A 17,286-nucleotide genomic window follows, 5' to 3' on the forward strand; every position below is an offset into this window, starting at 1 on the left:
CGCTGATGACAGTCCTGTTTATCTCAACACAGCGTTGGCATTGACTATCCGCTCGAGAGAGAGGTCAACAGGATATCTGGAGAAGTCCTGGTCAATTATACGCACCATGAATGCTTCTCTTTCTAATATGGCCCAGAGGCTGCGATGTGTTTCATCAATGTTGATCTAACTAGTTCAAAGACATTTATCAAACAAAAGTGACATCATTTTTTTTGCAAAGAAGCGGTATATCAGAGAGGTCAGGGCATAGGCATACAGGTCAACACCACTGGTTCGGACGGCTCTGTCGAAGAAGTATAAATTGTGAATTTAGTCAATGCACATAATCGATGTAGCCAATGAAGACTGTCATGTATATTGATGAGACACTAACAGGGTACTGCTAATAGGAAGGAGAACTTCGACTGATTAGAGATTGACCTTGTTCATTTGGACAGAGGAGATTCGCTTTGCATGATAGTTTAATGTCAAAAAATATTGGCCACCAGATTTTTGCCAAATTAATTTTTGTGACACAGATAGATTTTAATTTCGCATCCTGCAAGCCCCAGCAGAACACCTGAGGACGGCAGTCAGAACTTCTTCAAAACCCAAGAGTTTGTGAAAGCACTCGTGCTGCCTTCACTTGCCCAAGTGACCATCGCTCACATCTTCTGCAGGCAGGTCTTGGCAGCAATTCGTGCACGGCTCGCTTTCTCTACGGCCACCCTGTTGGACCAGCAACGAACCTGTTTGAGGTGGCTCCACTGCTGCCTCAAACAAGACGATTGCCATCTCAATCTTTGCCATCACCATTTAAGTCTGCCATCTCTCTTTCTTCACTCATCAATGTCCCTCTGCTCTCCTTCAAAGGGAAAACAGCTGTCTTAACCTAGTCTTTTCCTCTTATGTGGGGCTTTGCTATCGTGTTTAATATTCGTTGTCATATCCCTCTTACTTATCTCATAAGTTCTTAAATCATCTCAGATTACTCCTACACTTATGCCAATCCACCTCTTTTTCCAATTGATTTATGTGACTTAAATGCCTTATGCTTATCTCTAATACTATACTTAACCTCTGTGTTCAACAAACCTCGTCTCTTTGTACATCCAGCTTTGCTCCTCACTGCAATACATTTAGTCTGCACTCCACCCACTTGTTCGTTCAGTGTTGCCAATTTCTCGAATGCAGATTGCCTCTTTTTAGCATGGCTTTTCTGTTGGGTTTGGCAAGGAAAGCTTGGCCCAGGTGTTTCACGAACCATCTGGCCCAGTTGTGGTCACTTGTCCCCAAAAGATTTCTACCTTCTCAATCATACATGGATCTTTACGTTAAAGCAGGCCCACCCTCCCCCCTGTATCCCCCACCTTCCACCTTGTAATCTTAGTTACAAACTGGGTTAAATACCCATCCTTTAGAGATCCAGCAATGCATCCTCTGTCATCCACCTTTCCCTGTATCAAAACAAATCCTTTTTATTTGTTCCTCTTCCCTTTATACATGCCTTTCTCATTTCCTCTGAGAGCTTCTGATCCTACTTTTCCCTCATTCCTGGATCCCAGTATCAGCATTCTTGGAGTACCTTACTGTTTGTATTGTCCCCATCAATCCACACAAAATCGTTCACCACTGTCTCTCATCTAATATCATCCCAGTTTATTCATGATGCACTATTGTCTTATCCGGATTGCTATGCCTCCTCCCATTTTGTTTTTCCTGTCTTTCCTTGTAAGCTAATCTTGTCTTTCATTTTGTCCTCCCATTAATTCAGGTTTCACTTCCTGCAATTATGCATATGTCACACTCATCTTGATCAACTATAGTTTTAAGCTTCTTCATCTTAGTATTTAAACTGCCACACTGTTACCTACCTGCACCCGCTCCAGACTACTGCCTGCCTACGCCCCCTCTACACCACAGCTGACCTGAACCCACTCCACAATGGTGTGGGCTCACAAAACAGACACTGCTGCTTGCCTGCACCTTCTCCACACTGCACCATATGCCTTTTCATTGAATTCTCTTTTCATGCAGCACAAGCTCATATCTAGGAACTGTTCACACTCCCTTCCTCCTGTAATATTGCAAGCCTTTCCTTTATTTCAGCTATTTCACTTCCTAATTGGGCTATTTCTTTGTACTTTAATATAAATCTCCCTTGACCCCCTCCCCCCCGCCCTTCCCCAAACCCCTCCCCCCATTACACCAGAACCAGCCACAAAGCGCATCAAAAATAAAACAAGAGCGAAGTCGATGGCAAGCCATCACAAATCCTCACGCTTCCCACCCAAAGCAAAGTTGAAAGATGGCAAAAAGTTCCACCAGGACTGACTCAATATCAAATTTTGAGTTCGAAAATATTTTTCCCTGTTTTGACCCCTGTGACCCAAAGTTCCCACCCGCTGGGGCATGAACCAGGGGTCAAATCTCCCAAAAATCGTTAAATGTTTCATATATCTCGAAATGCTAATTACATATACTGTACAAAGTTTCATTAAAAAATGTTTAGATATGTGCCCGTAATTGCATATAATGGTATTTCACCTTTTGAGTCCACCCCAGGGGGCAGGGCCAAAAAATATTACTGCTCTCAAAGATCCTAATGACCAAGTTTGGTAAATTTCTGCACAACCATTTAGGAGGAGATAGTATGACAGACGGAGCAGATTACAATATCTCCTGTTTTTTTTTTTTGTTTTTTTTTTTAAGTGTGGGGATAACCAGTCATGTTAGAATTCTGCGTATGCCTCAAAAAACGAAGATCAGCATTTTGGCAGCTCTTCTTCTTCCTTGGTATGCAGCACAAGGCTAGAGGTGTGGCTGTGCCACTAATGCTGTGCCCCCTCTACCATTACACTGGTACTCATTTTGCCGTCCTCGGAAGGATAACAGGCTGAGTTAACCCCACCTGGTGTTAATTCAATGGTAACAAGGGCTCAAACTCAGGACCCTAAGATCCCAAGCTATCCACCTTAACCGCTACGCCAACACTAGGCTTCGGCAGCTCTAAACAGCTATGACAACCCTGACGCTTGGGGAGGCAGCTGCACTTAATGGTGTATCCAATTAATTATTAATACCACTTTGGGATGGGTCACAGAAGTTGACAGGTTGACTTTTTCAATTTGTACACAGACAATGCAGTTACTATGATTGTGGAAACTGGCCAAAGCTGTTGCATTTCCCAAACCACACAAAGACTCAAAGTTTTTTTTTTATCATTATGTCCTCATTTGTTCAACTTACATGCTGCATGAGTGGATGATAATGGGTAGAATCGCACCAATAGTGGAAGTGTAAGCCAACTGACAACCAAGCCAGTTTTCACGCACAACATTTATCGTGTGGACAAGTAACAAACCTGATTCAATAGATTCAACAATCGCTTCAAATTGAACTTGATTACAGGAGCTGTATTTATTGGTTTGTCCCCCAACCTTACGAGGCTGTGAACCTTGATAATTTTGAGAAACAGCAAGGTGGTCCAGATTGTTTGTCTCTTCTCTGCTCCATAATCGGTTTTGTATTCCAGATGCGTGTTCAGAAAATTTGTTAATTTTTATTTTTATTTTTAGCTCGCCTGTTCGAAGAACAGACAGCGAAAGCGATACCCCCGGCGTGAGCGTCAGCGTGAAAATGTTAAAGTTTTTGGTGCAAGTTATTTTTTCCTTTCTAATGTTTTTATCGACCACACTATTTTTATACTCCCGATATATATATATATATATATATATATATATATATATATATATATATATATATATATATATATATATCGGGGCGTATTATGTGATACTGGAGGTCCGTCCGTCTGTCTGTCTGTCTGTCCGTCCGTCCGTTCCTGTCCGCACTCTAACTCCCAAGGTTTTCAACTTTCACATTTCATATTTGATACATAGGTGCATACTTTGGAGACGGTGTGTCGCGACATACGTTCGTCATCTAAAGTGGTTGCCATGGCAGCCAGGATGCTGTTTTCCATGTAGTAGCACAATTCTGTATATACCTTCTTGTTCGGGCGTATATTGTGCTCACTTGTGCTCTTGTTACTGATTACAATATCTTCTTCCTCTTTCGGCTTGCTCCCGTTAGGGGTCACCACAGCGGACCAACTGTCTCCATTTCGCTCTATCCTCCACATCTTCCATTGACACTCCAACCACCCGCATGTCCGCCCTCACCGCATCCATGAACCTCTTCTTTGGCCTTCCTTTTCTCCTCCTGCCTGGCGGCTCCATCTTCAACATCCTTCTCCCGATATACTCTGTTTCCCTCCTGTGCACATGTCCAAACCATCTCAATCTCGCCTCTCTCACTTTGTCTCCAAACCGTCCTACCAGCGCTGTCCCTCTAATACACTCATTTCTTATCCTATCCATCCTCGTCACTCCCAACGAGAATCGCAGCATCTTTAACTCTGCCACCTCCAGCTCTGCTTCCTGTCTTTTTGTTAGCGCCACCGCCTCCAAACCATACAACATAGCTGGTCTCACTACCGTCTTGTATACTTTCCCCTTCACTCTTGCAGCTACCCTTCTGTCACAAATCACTCCTGCAACTCTTCTCCACCCACTCCATCCTGCCTGCACTCTCTTTTTCACTTCTCTCCCACACTCTCCGTTACTTTGGACAGTTGATCCCAAGTATTTAAACCAATCCACCTTCCCCACCTCAACTCCTTGCAACTGCACCATACCACCACCCTCCCTCTCATTTACGCACATGTACTCCGTCTTACTCCTACTGACTATCATTCCCCTTCTCTCCAGTGCGTACCTCCACCTCTCAAGGCTCGATTCAGCCTGCTCCCTACTCTCCCTACAGATCATGATGTCATCCGCGAACATCATGGTCCATGGAGACTCCAGTCTGATCTCGTCCGTCAACCTGTCCATCACCATTGCAAACAGGAAAGGGCTCAGAGTCGATCCTTGGTGCAATCCCACTTTAACCTTAAACCGGTCTGTCATTCCTACCGCACATCTCACCGCTGTCACACTGTCCTCATACATATCCTGCACGATCCTCACATACTTCTCCAACACTCCCGACTTCCTCATACAATACCACAACTCCTCTCTTGGCACCCTATCATAAGCTTTCTCTAAATCCACAAACACACAATGTAACTCTTTCTGGCCTTCCCTATACTTCTCCATCAACATTCTCAAAGCAAACATCGCATCAGTGGTGCTCTTTCCTGGCATAAACCCATATTGCTGCTCACAGATCATCACCTCTCCTCTCAACCGAGCTTCCACTACTCTTTCCCACAACTTCATGGTGTGGCTTAACAACTTTATCCCTCTGTAATTTCCACAGCTCTGCACATCACCCTTATTCTTGAAAATCGGGACCAGTACACTTAATCTCCACTCCTCCGGCATCCTCTCACTTTCCAAGACTTTATTAAACAATCTGGTTAACAACCCCACTGCCATCTCTCCTAAGCACTTCCATGCCTCCACTGGTATACCATCTGGGCCAACCGCCTTTCCACTTTTCATCTTCTTCATAGCAGTCCTCACTTCATCCTTACTGATCCACCCCACTTCCAGATTCACTATCTCCACCTCTTCCAACCTTCTCTCTCTCTCATTTTCTTCATTCATCAGCTCCTCAAAGTACTCCATCCACCTTCTCAACACACTCTCCTCGCTCGTCAGCACATTCCCATTTGCGTCCTTTATCACCCTAACCTGCAGCACATCCTTCCCAGCTCGGTCCCTCTGTCTTGCCAATCGGTATAAATCCTTTTCCCCTTCTTTTGTATCCAACTTCTCATACAGCTCGTCATATGCCTTTTCCTTGGCCTTAGCCACCTCTCTTTTTGCTTTTCGACGCCACTCCTTATACTCCTGCCGACTTTCTTCATCTCTCTGACTATCCCACTTCTTTTTCGCCAACCCCTTCTTCCTTATACTTTCCTGTACTTCCTCATTCCACCACCAAGTCTCCTTATCTTCCTTCCTCTGTCCAGATGTCACACCAAGTACCTTCCGAGCAATCTCCCTCACAACTTCTGCTGCAGTTGCCCAATCATCCCACCCATCTTTACCACCATCCAACGCTTGTCTCACCTCCTCCCTAAATTTCACGCAACAGTCTTCCTCCTTCAGCTTCCACCATCTGGTCCTTGGTTCAGCCCTCACTCTCTTCCTCAACCTCACCTCTAAAGTCATCCTACAGACCACCAATCGATGCTGTCGAGCTACACTCTCCCCTGCCACAAGCTTACAGTCACTAATCTCTTTCAGGTTGCATCTCCTACTTAAGATGTAATCCACCTGTGTGAACTTTCCTCCACTCTTGTATGTCACCCTGTGTTCCTCCTTCTTCTTGAAATACGTGTTTACCACTGCCATTTCCATTCTTTTTGCAAACTCTACCACCATTTGCCCTTCCACATTTCTCTTGTTGAGACCGTACCTCCCCATCACCTCCTCATCCTCTTTATTCCCTTCCCCAACATGTCCATTGAAATCTGCTCCAATCACCACTCTTTCATCCTTTGATACACTCTCCACCACTTCATCTAACTCACTCCAGAAATCTTCTTTATATTCCATCTCACACCCCATATGTGGGGCATATGCACTGATGACATTCATCATCACCCCTTCAATTTCCAACTTCACACTCATCACTCGGTCAGACACCCTCCTCACCTCCAATACCCTCTTGACATGATCTTCCTTTAGGATTATCCCGACACCATTTCTCCTCCCATCCACACCATGGTAGAACAGTTTGAAACCACCTCCAATGCTCCTCGCCTTACTCCCCATCCACTTGGTCTCTTGTACACACAGTATGTCCACCTTTCTTCTCTCCATCATATCAGCCAACTCTCGCCCTTTGCCAGTCATCGTCCCAACATTCAGAGTTCCAACTCTCACCTCCACACTTCTACCCTTCCCCCTCTCCCACTGCCTCCGGACTCGCCTTCCCCGTCTCCTTCTCCTCCTTCGCCCAGCAGTAGCACAATTTCCACTGGTACCCTGCTGACCACCGGTACCGGTGGCGGTCGTTGGTAACCCGGGCCTCGACCGATCCGGTATGGAAATTCGTTTTGTTGTCCGCATAATGATTTGGCATAGGTTTTTACGCCGGATGCCCTTCCTGACGCAACCCTGGTCGCCTCTTACGACACACAGGGATATGGTACACCTATTCTAACCGGGGCATACATACTTTGGAGACGGTGTGTCGCGACATACGTTCGTCATCTAAAGTGGTTGCCATGGCAGCCAGGATGCTGTTTTCCATGTAGTAGCACAATTCTGTATATACCTTCTTGTTCGGGCGTATATTGTGCTCACTTGTGCTCTTGTTACTGATTACAATATACAAATACATATATTGCTTTAAAATTATTTGGATCAGACTTCACTGCAATGCTTTACAAAAAATATTAATTATTAGACGAGTCTTTTAAAAACGATAAATGTATGAACAGGCGAGCATTGGGTGGCTTTGACACCAACTCTCTGGTTGTAGTTGATATTTTAAGGATAAGTACAACATGTAAAACAAGTACTACTGTGAAGTTTTTGAGACCATTTTTACCTCTGCCACTGAAGGTGAAGGGAGGAGGTTATGTTTTCACCCCTCTCTGTCTGTCGGTTTGTTTGTCTGTCTTTATGTGTGCAGGATATCTCAAAAAGTTGTAGACGGATCTGGATGCAATTTTATGGACAGGTTCGGGGTGTGAGAAGGACGAACTGATTAGATTTTGGTGAAGATCCGGATCCGGATCCGACTACTAGAATTTTAAAAAGTGATTCTTCACCATTGAGAGAGAGAGAGAGATCGGGCTAAAAAGTATATGTAGCAAGACATCTCAAAATGTTGTCGACGGATTCGGACGAAACTTGGTGGACATGTTGGGTGTGCAACGAGGAAGAATTGATTCGATTTTTGTGAAGATCCGAATCCGGATCTGGAAACGAGAATTATTTAAGTGATTCTTCACCATTGAGAGATGAGGCTAAACTAATATATAGCACAATATCTCAAAAAGTTGTGGACGGATTCAGATGAAACTTGATGGACAGGTTGGGTGTGTGACCATGACAAATTGATTCGATTATAATGAAAATCCAAATCCGGATCTGGATACGAGAATTATTTAATTCTCAAAGTGATTCAGCGAACTTGAAAATACATGAACCAAGATGTGAAAATGATTGGTTGCTTACGATTCCAAATTTGATGACCACCTTTGAGCTCTATCCAAAATAGCATATGTAGCACTGCATTTGGCCACCGAAGGTGGAAGGAGAATATGTTTTCACCCAATCTGTCCGTTTGTGTATAGGATATTCCAAAAGGTTTTGGACAGATTCGGATGAAATTTGGTGAACAGGTTGGGGGTGTGACCACGACAAATTGATTCGATTATAGTGAAGATCCGAATCCGGATCTGGATACGAGAATTATTTAATTACTCAAAGTGATCCTTCACCATTGAAAGATAGGGCCAAAACCAATATGTAGCATGATATTTCAAAAATGTATTGGGCCGGATATGTTCTCGTCGATCAGGCACCGCGTGGTGGAGGTATGCGCTCGACCGAGTGCCCTTCTAGTTTTTTTTTGTGTTGTTTATTAGTCAGTGCCATTCCTTCAATCAATATTAATTCTCAACACAATTCTTCAATTATATGGATATCAATTTGTCCTCATGATTGACAGCTTAAACGGAATACATCATCTGTGTCCACCTTTTTAATTTTCTTTTTGTTTTGTTTGTTTAATTGCAGTGGAAAAGAAGCTTTCAAAGAAGCCATGTCGCTTTTCAACTCATCTCCCCATTGCATCGGAGCTCTCAACAATAAAAACCAAAAAAAAAGTACGTGTACTGCTTTTCAGTTGTTGGTGTGTACCAGCCTGCCTTAACATTTTGCTTTGTGAGAAAGTGCATCAATATCATGGTGGAAAATTTACTCGGTTGCACCAATATTGATGCTCCGTAGCTTTTCACTTGGTGCATCTTTGTTCCGCTGCCATTTCTCCACCTCGAACATTCTGTCCTGCCTTTTAGCTGCTCATCGCCGGCACAGAGCAGTTCAATCAAAAGCCTCACAAGGGAATCCAATTTCTGCAAGAGCAGGGACTGCTTGCATCACCAATGAACTGCCAGGAGGTGGCTCGCTGGCTGCGGGAAAATCCCCGACTTGAGAAGAAGATGATTGGCGAATTTATCAGTGATCGCAAGCACCTGGAACTGCTCTCTGCATTTGTACGGTGTGTTTTTGCTATTCCTATTCGACGACTACTATTACATTTATTTAGGTTGAACTGGTGGTTCATTACTTGAACACTTTATGAAAATTCTGTCTTCTGTTTCTCAAGCATCAAATGCAAAGGAGGTTGGCTGATTTTGAAGTCAATACCACAAATGTAAATATTTCTTCAACATCACTTTTTATTTGTGAAGGTAAACAAGCCAAGTTGATATTTTTCAGCGTTTGCTTGCATTGCTTACCAAAGTGTTTTATGACTTTTTTTCAAAAAATACAATCGACCTGTTGAAAAAGGTCTGTAGTGTTCAATGCAAACGTGCATTAAAAATTGACATGCTCCAAAATTCTTTGGTTTTCATCACACCTAATTATTTGAGAGTTCCTGGCAAAAGCATTTATCATGTTTTGTAATTATTGAAAGATGGATTAAGGCAACTTCACAAGGTGTGTGTGTGTGTGTGTGTGTGTGTGTGTACACACACACACACACACACACACACACACACACACACACACACACACACACACACACAGACTGTATAGTATATAGAAAGAATGAGGTACTGTGTTAATTTTCTCTTTTCAAAAGTAGAGAATTATGTTGTTTACTGGGGCTTAGCCTGGTGTTGGCTTTGCGGTTAAGGTGAGCCGAGCCTGGTGTTGGCTTGGGACCTTAGAGTCCTGAGTTTGAGCCCCTGTCGACAGTTGAATTAACACCAGGTGGAGTTGACTCAGCCTGTCATCCTTCTAAGGTCAGCAAAAAGAGTACCAGTGTACTATGGTAGTAACCATTCGGTGTAACCTGCATAGGAGTGGCGACCCGTCCATGACTGTACTTGCCAATGAAACTGCCTCGGAAGCCCTATGCACCTTTACGGCACAAAAGGAATGGTATTATTATTATGACGAGCAGACTACCCGCCCTACGGACGATCTTGTTCCAAGCATGCAACATGTTCTTCTGATGCATACCTTTATTTGGGCAGTGTATAGGCAGACAGCTCTGTGTACGCAAAGAAAACATGAAGTTACGTGCATGAAGCAAAAACATGCTGACTGCTTAAAATTCAAAACACCTCACTGCACTGGAGGACGTGGGGACAGGAATACTGTACTGTAAATGGTGGAGACTTGTAATACCCTCACCCATCTGTAGGCAGCGCTACACAATACACATTTACATCGAGAATTTGCGTTCCTCTCTCCCCCCCCCCCCCCCAAGACCACCGGCAACGATGGAAACACCCCATATACTAATTGGGGTCATGCTGATCCTATGTAGCTAGTCTGGATGGAATCGGAGTAGCGCGACAAACAAACAAACACACAAACACCGGTCCCTGAATTATCGTGAGGGAAAGGGAATAAAGGGGGACGTGATTGTGAATTTAATGTTCCATCTCTATTTACTTTTAACATTGTTCTTAATAAACGGGAAGAGGAACAATGCAGTCATGATACGTTGAATGGCCTTCTCATGCACCAAAGTTCCCTGTGTGTTTGTGCAACGTCAAAAAGAACAGGGAGAAATAGGGAGGGGAGGGCAGAGTTGGGGGTGAGGGTGCATGGAATTGGAAGAAGGAGAGTGAGGCGTTGGAAAGTCGAAGGGGGATGAACTTGTAGTTGGAAGGGGGATTGTGTAGTTGGGGTTTGAGGCAGTTGAGTACTTGAAGAAGAAAGGAGAAGGGGATGACAGAGTTGGCTTGGGGGAGGAATGTCAGAGAGGGGACAGAGTTGGGAATGAGGAGTTTGAGGATTTTAAAAAGGGGGAGGGGAGCACAGAGTTTGGGTGTGGTGGGAGGGGGGTTAAGAACATGGGATTGTGTGTGTGGGGGTGAGGGGGGTTAAGGACCTGAAGTCATTTTATATTTTGCAGAATTTCTATGGGTCCGTGATAGTCTCATTGTGTCTTTTGGGTCCATTGGGTGTTTTGGGTCCTCTAGGTATCGTTATGTTTGTGGGGTAGATGGAAGAATTTAATCGGAAAGATAGGATCATATAGAGTTGCTTGGCTTGGATGTGTAGGAGATATCTCGATGTAAATTAAGTAGGGAAACTGTGAGCTTAAGTGTTACTTTGTCACCACACGTGGGGTGGTGCGGTGCTAATTAGATAGGGATTAAGGATAATTTCCCCCAGTATGTGACCTATTCCTACGTTTTTGCATTTACAAGCCACCCATGAAGGAGTCACGTTTTTATAACCACAACCACCATTACAACAGAGCTGCATGACCAAGCAGCCAAGAAGCCCCGCCTCCAAGAGTGACGCTGGCGAAGTCACGCCCCCGAGGCTAATTATTGATGGGCGTGACGTGAGTCAGAGGAAGAAGAGCGTGAGAGAGGCCACGTTAGTCAGAGAACACGTCAGTGAGAGGAGCGAACGCACGAGTGGAGTTTGGTGTGAGGGAGGCGATCAGAGAAACCAGAACACGTCTCGGCAAGAGAACAGGGAGGCAGGTTGTTGCAGGAGATGACATGGTCGTGACAGTCGGACATCAAAGCCTCGTGTACATCACCGAAGGGAGCGACACCATTCTGTAGAGAGAGAGTGGGATCGGCAAGTGCGGTCGACGAAGAAGTTGCACCACGGTTCAGGAGCCCTGACATTGAATATCGCCTCACAAATTACCTGACGTACATTTCCCACTGCGAGAGAGCCACTCGGTACCATTTTTGGGGCGTGGTTACCCGCGCAATGACGACGTGGTCCGAGCACACTTCCTCAGCAAAAAGATCGCCTGGACTCAGCTCAGTGAAGGAATGAAAAGGGATTTTTTTTAATTTTCTTTATTTTATATGATCTCGTGTGTGTGTGTGTGTGTGTGTGTGTGTGTGTGTGTGTGTGTGTGTGTGTGTGTCTGTGTCTGTGTCTGTGTCTGTGTCTGTGTCTGTGTGTGTGTCTGTGTGTGTCTGTGTGTGTCTGTGTCTGTGTCTGTGTCTGTGTCTGTGTCTGTGTCTGTGTCTGTGTCCGTGCCTGTGTCTGTGTCTGTGTCTGTGTCTGTGTCTGTGTCTGTGTCTGTGTGTGTGTGTGTGTGTGTGTGTGTGTGTGTGTGTGTGTGTGTGTGTGTGTGTGTGTGTGTGTGTGTGTGTGTGTGTGTGTGTGTGTGTGTGTGTGCGTGCGCGCGTCTGTGTGTGTGTGCGTGTGTGTGTCTGAGTGTGTGTGCGTGTGTGTGTGTGTGTGTGTGTGTGTGTGTGTGTGTGTGTGTGTGTGTGTGTGTGTGTGTGTGTGTGTGTGTGTGTCTGAGTGTGGGGGTGCGTCAATTAGATTTAGATTTAGGTTACCTCATGTCTTGATTCATCCCTTTATAACTGTTGATTTTTCTGTTTATTAAACCATTATTTATTTGATTTGCTTGTGTCCGTGTGTCTTTTGTGGGTTTGAGAGTAAACCCCCTGTGCTGTGCTACCGCCCTGGTGAAGCGCCAAGCATTTCCTTCCCGCGCATGTGCGCCATTAATCTCTGAGATTGACTGTAAGCCTCCAAGGGAGAACTGTTTGGCAATCCGTCCAGGTAGGGTCTCCGGGGTGTTTTGAGTCTTCGGGGTGTTCAGGGTCTTCTGGAGTCTTTTGGGTCTTTGGGGGTGGGGGGGGAGTCTTTTGGGTCCTTTGGGCACTTTAGGTTAAGTATTTCAGGTTACATTTGTGGGTGATGTCAGGTCAGCTGTCCAACCAATGGGTGAAGAGCGGACATGCATACATACATACAGTACATAATCACATGCACTTGCTCCATTATATATAGATTATTAATTGGGGCTAGCACCGGAGTAATTGTGGATATTACCGACTGATCGTAGGAGCACATCACATAACTGTCCTTTAACCATTTTAAAGTAAAAGTTATGAAATGTACTGTGCATTGCTTCATGAATTAGAATATCGAAAAAATAATTGTGCATAACCCGATGAACCAAGTTTTTTGGAGGTGAAAATGTGTTCAAAGTTATTTGAGCATTCCGAGTAGCTCCAGTAGATGGTATACATTTAAAACCACAAAATAAGTAAAATGATTCATTTCAATTTGTTTTCCTATTTTAATACGAAAGTTGTTTATAAATACATCTAACTGTAATTTGCCTTCTTCATTAATCCTCAAAAGGATTTTCCTTGTTATGCCTCCACCACTGAAAGCGCTGGAGGTATTGTGTTTTTCGGGTTGTCCATCTGGCTGTCCGTCCATGCGTCAAACTTGGTACAGATATGTACAATGACGCAAAGATGAGCTGATGAGATTTTAGGATCAAAGGTCAAATGGCATGTGCCCTTTAACTTAAAGCAGCAGATTTTCATTTTTGCGATAAGTTGTGAACCCGCTGAAGAGATTTTAACCAAACTCGGCGTAATTATGAACTGATTAAATTTTGGGTTCAAAAGGTCAAAATACCAAAGGTCAAGTGCCTATTAATTTAAAATCTGTGTTACTGCAATAACTTAGGAACCATTTTAGAGATTTCAACCATACTTGACACACTCATGGACTGTAATACAAAGATGAACTAATTCAATTTTAGATTAAACAGGTCAAAGGTCATATGTGCCCTTTGAAAATCATTATTGCAGAGCATACATAACTTGAGTTAGAAGCATCTGATGTCTCTCTTCTACTTATCTGTCTCTGTCTGTCTCTGTCTCTGTTTCTCCCCCACTCCCCTCTCTATCTCTCTCCCTCTCCCTCTCAAAGGACCCTTGATTTTTTTTTTGTGTGACCTTTAATTTTTCTTGCGACATATAATTGAGATCAAGCTTAAGAGTGGGTTGACATTTAACATGGGTGAAGGCATATCCATTGGCAAATTCACGTCAGATTGTACTTTCTAGTTAAAATCGAGTTTCAACCAATTTTTTTATTTCAACGTTCACTTTGATTTGGGCTTCAACAACAGTTTTTGAATGTTGCAATTTTTAAGTCTCCTTTTGTTATTTAATGCAAAAGCTATCTGTTAATTGTATTGTTGCAGTTTCATCAGATCTACCTCTGTTTTTATCTCATTATGTTTGTTTGTTTGTTTGGTTATTTTAATTATATTGATCGACCTGTTTTGTCCTCTGCCCAATTGCTTATTTTTAGTGGTGATTTACGTCTTGTTCAATTTTCGTAATTATGGTGTGCTGTTGGATTTCTGCCCATTTTCGAAACAGAACCTTTAACTTTGAATCTCTACGCATTGATGAGAGCTTGCGCCTGTACCTTGAAGCATTTCGACTGCCAGGGGAAGCCCCTCTTATTCATCGCCTTTTTGAAAACTTCACTGAACACTGGCATGTAAGTTGGGCTCCATCATTCGTATTTAAATATTTGATGAGGTTGTTTGGATTACCTTGAGCTATGTGTTCTGGCTTTGAACTGTATAGCCTAGATTTGAATCTCAGCCCATGTATAAAATGTCATCCTGGTGTTTGACATGCAGGGCGATTCTTAAATGTGTATGTCGTCCCTTGGATGGACATAAACTGGGCGTCTCATCTGCTAGCATTAGTTGGTGGACCGTAAAGATCCCATGATGTCTTTTGTGAAGAATAGGCGGGTTATCGCCGGTACCCTGAACAAATTACAAAGTCCTCTCCAACCTATGGGCTGTTAGCATCTTTATTGACATCTCCAACCATTAGCATCACAGCCACACTCCCAGCAAATGATGCTACTTGCAGCAATGTGACGCATAAGAAAGAAGCTTCCTTGAGGACAAAAGGTATTCAGCAGCTGCCAGCTTTTCTCAAGTGTGATGTGTTATTCTACACAGAGTGGAGTCATCGGCAAAATGGTAAAGTTGCTTTTCAAGAGAATCAGACAGACCATTGATATAGATCAATAAAAAATGAAGGCCCGAAGACATCGCCTTGTGGAACCCCAGCTTGAGGTGAAAGCTCATGGGGAAGGGATACCATTAAGGGATACCAAACCTGCTGTTTCCACTCAGGAAATCAGACAACCACTTCAGTAAGGGGCCCTGCATACCAAGTAAAAACCACTTAGAAATCAAGTCTGAATGCCGGACGGTATCAAAGACCCAGATTTTGGTTTGAAAAAATGTCGATCTGAAATATCTCACAATTTCAGACAGTTTGCTTGGAAGATGCGGAGCTTCTGGCAACAGAGCACGATAACTGGTTATTTTTGTTGCTTTTCATATTTTTGCTTTTGTGATGTTGTGTCAGGTGTGATGTATTTCATATTTCTTAAGTTGTAGTCATGTTAGTAGCAAATTGGCAGGTAATTGTGTTGGTTTTATCTAGAAGCATGTGTTCTAAGACCGAGTCATTTTAGCGGCAAATCGAGCGGTACATTTTTGTTTTTGTTTTTTGTCCTGAAATTGCTTTTATCGGTTGGAAGTGCAGGTCTAAAAAGGTAGCGAACTTGTGGTTAGCAAACAAGGCAATTGGAGAATAAATAAGGTGAATAGAGGAAGATTATAAACGGTGTAATAAATGTTTAATGAGGGCAACATCAGAGATGGAGGAGACAGAGGATAAGTCTTTGCTTTGGAAAGTGTGTAGAAATCGCACACTTGACGATTGGTATCGATGAGTTGAACGAACGGATCGTTACTTTACAGGAGGTAGCAGAATGAAATAAATTTTGTATTCAAATTAGTTAGGTTTGTGGAGGGGGAGTAGGTTAGCAGTGGTGAGGGTGTAGCAAGTGCAGGAAGTGGTGAGGTTGGAGCGGGAATGTAGGCTGTGTTTAATGACGTAGTCAGTTATATTGACTTTTCAAAGCACTCAAAATGTTGGACTTAGATCATTCATGAATTTGAAAGCATTTTTATCTCTCCTGTGTGATGTTGAATATTTTGGCCTATGTTATGCCTTCATATGTCATTTTATAAACGTTTTATTTTTTTGTTGACTCCACACCTTTATCGTATAAGACACCTTTTCTGATGTACAGTAAGTCAAAATGCAGGGCTCAACATTAACAGGTGCCCGGGACACACAATTTTAGCATCGGGCACCCAAATTTTGCAAGTGGTTTGGTTTTGGATATCCAGTCGGGCACCCTCAAAATCGCATAATGAACATCAATTTAGTACCCAAATTTATGATCGTCGCGGTCGAAGCGACAAGGTTTTTGAAATCCACTTCGTACGATGAAATGTCACCAAATTTAGAGATACTGCACTATTAATAATTCTCAAACACACTACATTCGCGCGTGGTCTGTGGGAAAATGCAGCGAACTTGCAAATACATGACTCAAGATGTGAAAATGATTGGTTGCTTACGATTCCAAATTTGATGACCACCTTTGAGCTCTATCCAAAATAACATGTAGCACTGCATTTGGCCACCGAAGGTGGAAGGAGGATATGTTTTCGCCCAATCTGTCTGTTTGTGTACAGGATATCCCAAAAGGTTTTTGACAGATTTGGATGAAATTTTGTGGACAGGTTGGCTGTGTGACAAAGACGAGCTAATTCGATTTTGGTGAAGATACGGCTCCGGATCCGGCTACTAGAATTTTTAAGTGATTCTTCACCATTGAGAAATAGGATGGACCAAAAATTATAAATAGCATGATATCTCAAAAAGTTGTGGACTGATTTGGATGAAACTTTGTGAACACGTTTGGTGTGTGACGAGGAAGAATTGATTCAATTTAGTGAAGATCCGAATCCAGATATGACAATAAAGTATTTGGGCTCCTCAATTCTTTATTTCACTGCTAATATTACAGAACCTTTGTTTCTGATTCAGAACTTAAAATATCCCTTGAAATCAGTAAATAAAAAGAAATGGCACTGATAAAATTATTGACACCCTCAACTTAATATTTGATAGCACAGCCTTTGGGCAAAATAACTGCAGTCCACTGCTTTCTCTAACCATGAATGAGCTTCCTACACCTCTGTTGGCAGTTTGGCCCACTCTTCTTGTGCATACTGCTCCAGTTCTCCCAGATTTGAAGGGTGCCTTCTCCCAACTGCTGTTTTACTTTTGTTTTGAACCGCCTTCTTCTTCTTTAACAAAATATATATATATATATATATATATATATATATATATATATATATATATATATATATATAGATATATATATATATATATATATATAT

The 17,286-nt window shown here is 43.0% G+C and overlaps 1 protein-coding gene across 11 annotated transcripts in view; it reads left to right on the forward strand.

The window, feature by feature from the left end:
• GBF1 (golgi brefeldin A resistant guanine nucleotide exchange factor 1) overlaps positions 1–17,286 on the forward strand; it is a 432,716-nt gene that overhangs the window by 309,727 nt on the left and 105,703 nt on the right. For all 11 annotated transcript variants that reach the window (XM_085882025.1, XM_085882027.1, XM_085882026.1 and 8 more), the window contains 3 exons: positions 8,748–8,836; positions 9,029–9,231; positions 14,372–14,495. In XM_085882025.1, the coding sequence (XP_085738151.1) occupies positions 8,748–8,836; positions 9,029–9,231; positions 14,372–14,495 (416 nt within the window). The remainder of the gene's footprint in view (positions 1–8,747; positions 8,837–9,028; positions 9,232–14,371; positions 14,496–17,286) is intronic.

This window comes from Eptatretus burgeri, chromosome 5 (assembly GCF_056783735.1).
Source record: "Eptatretus burgeri isolate ZD-2024b chromosome 5, Ebu_testis_v1, whole genome shotgun sequence".
Taxonomy (NCBI): domain Eukaryota; kingdom Metazoa; phylum Chordata; class Myxini; order Myxiniformes; family Myxinidae; genus Eptatretus; species Eptatretus burgeri.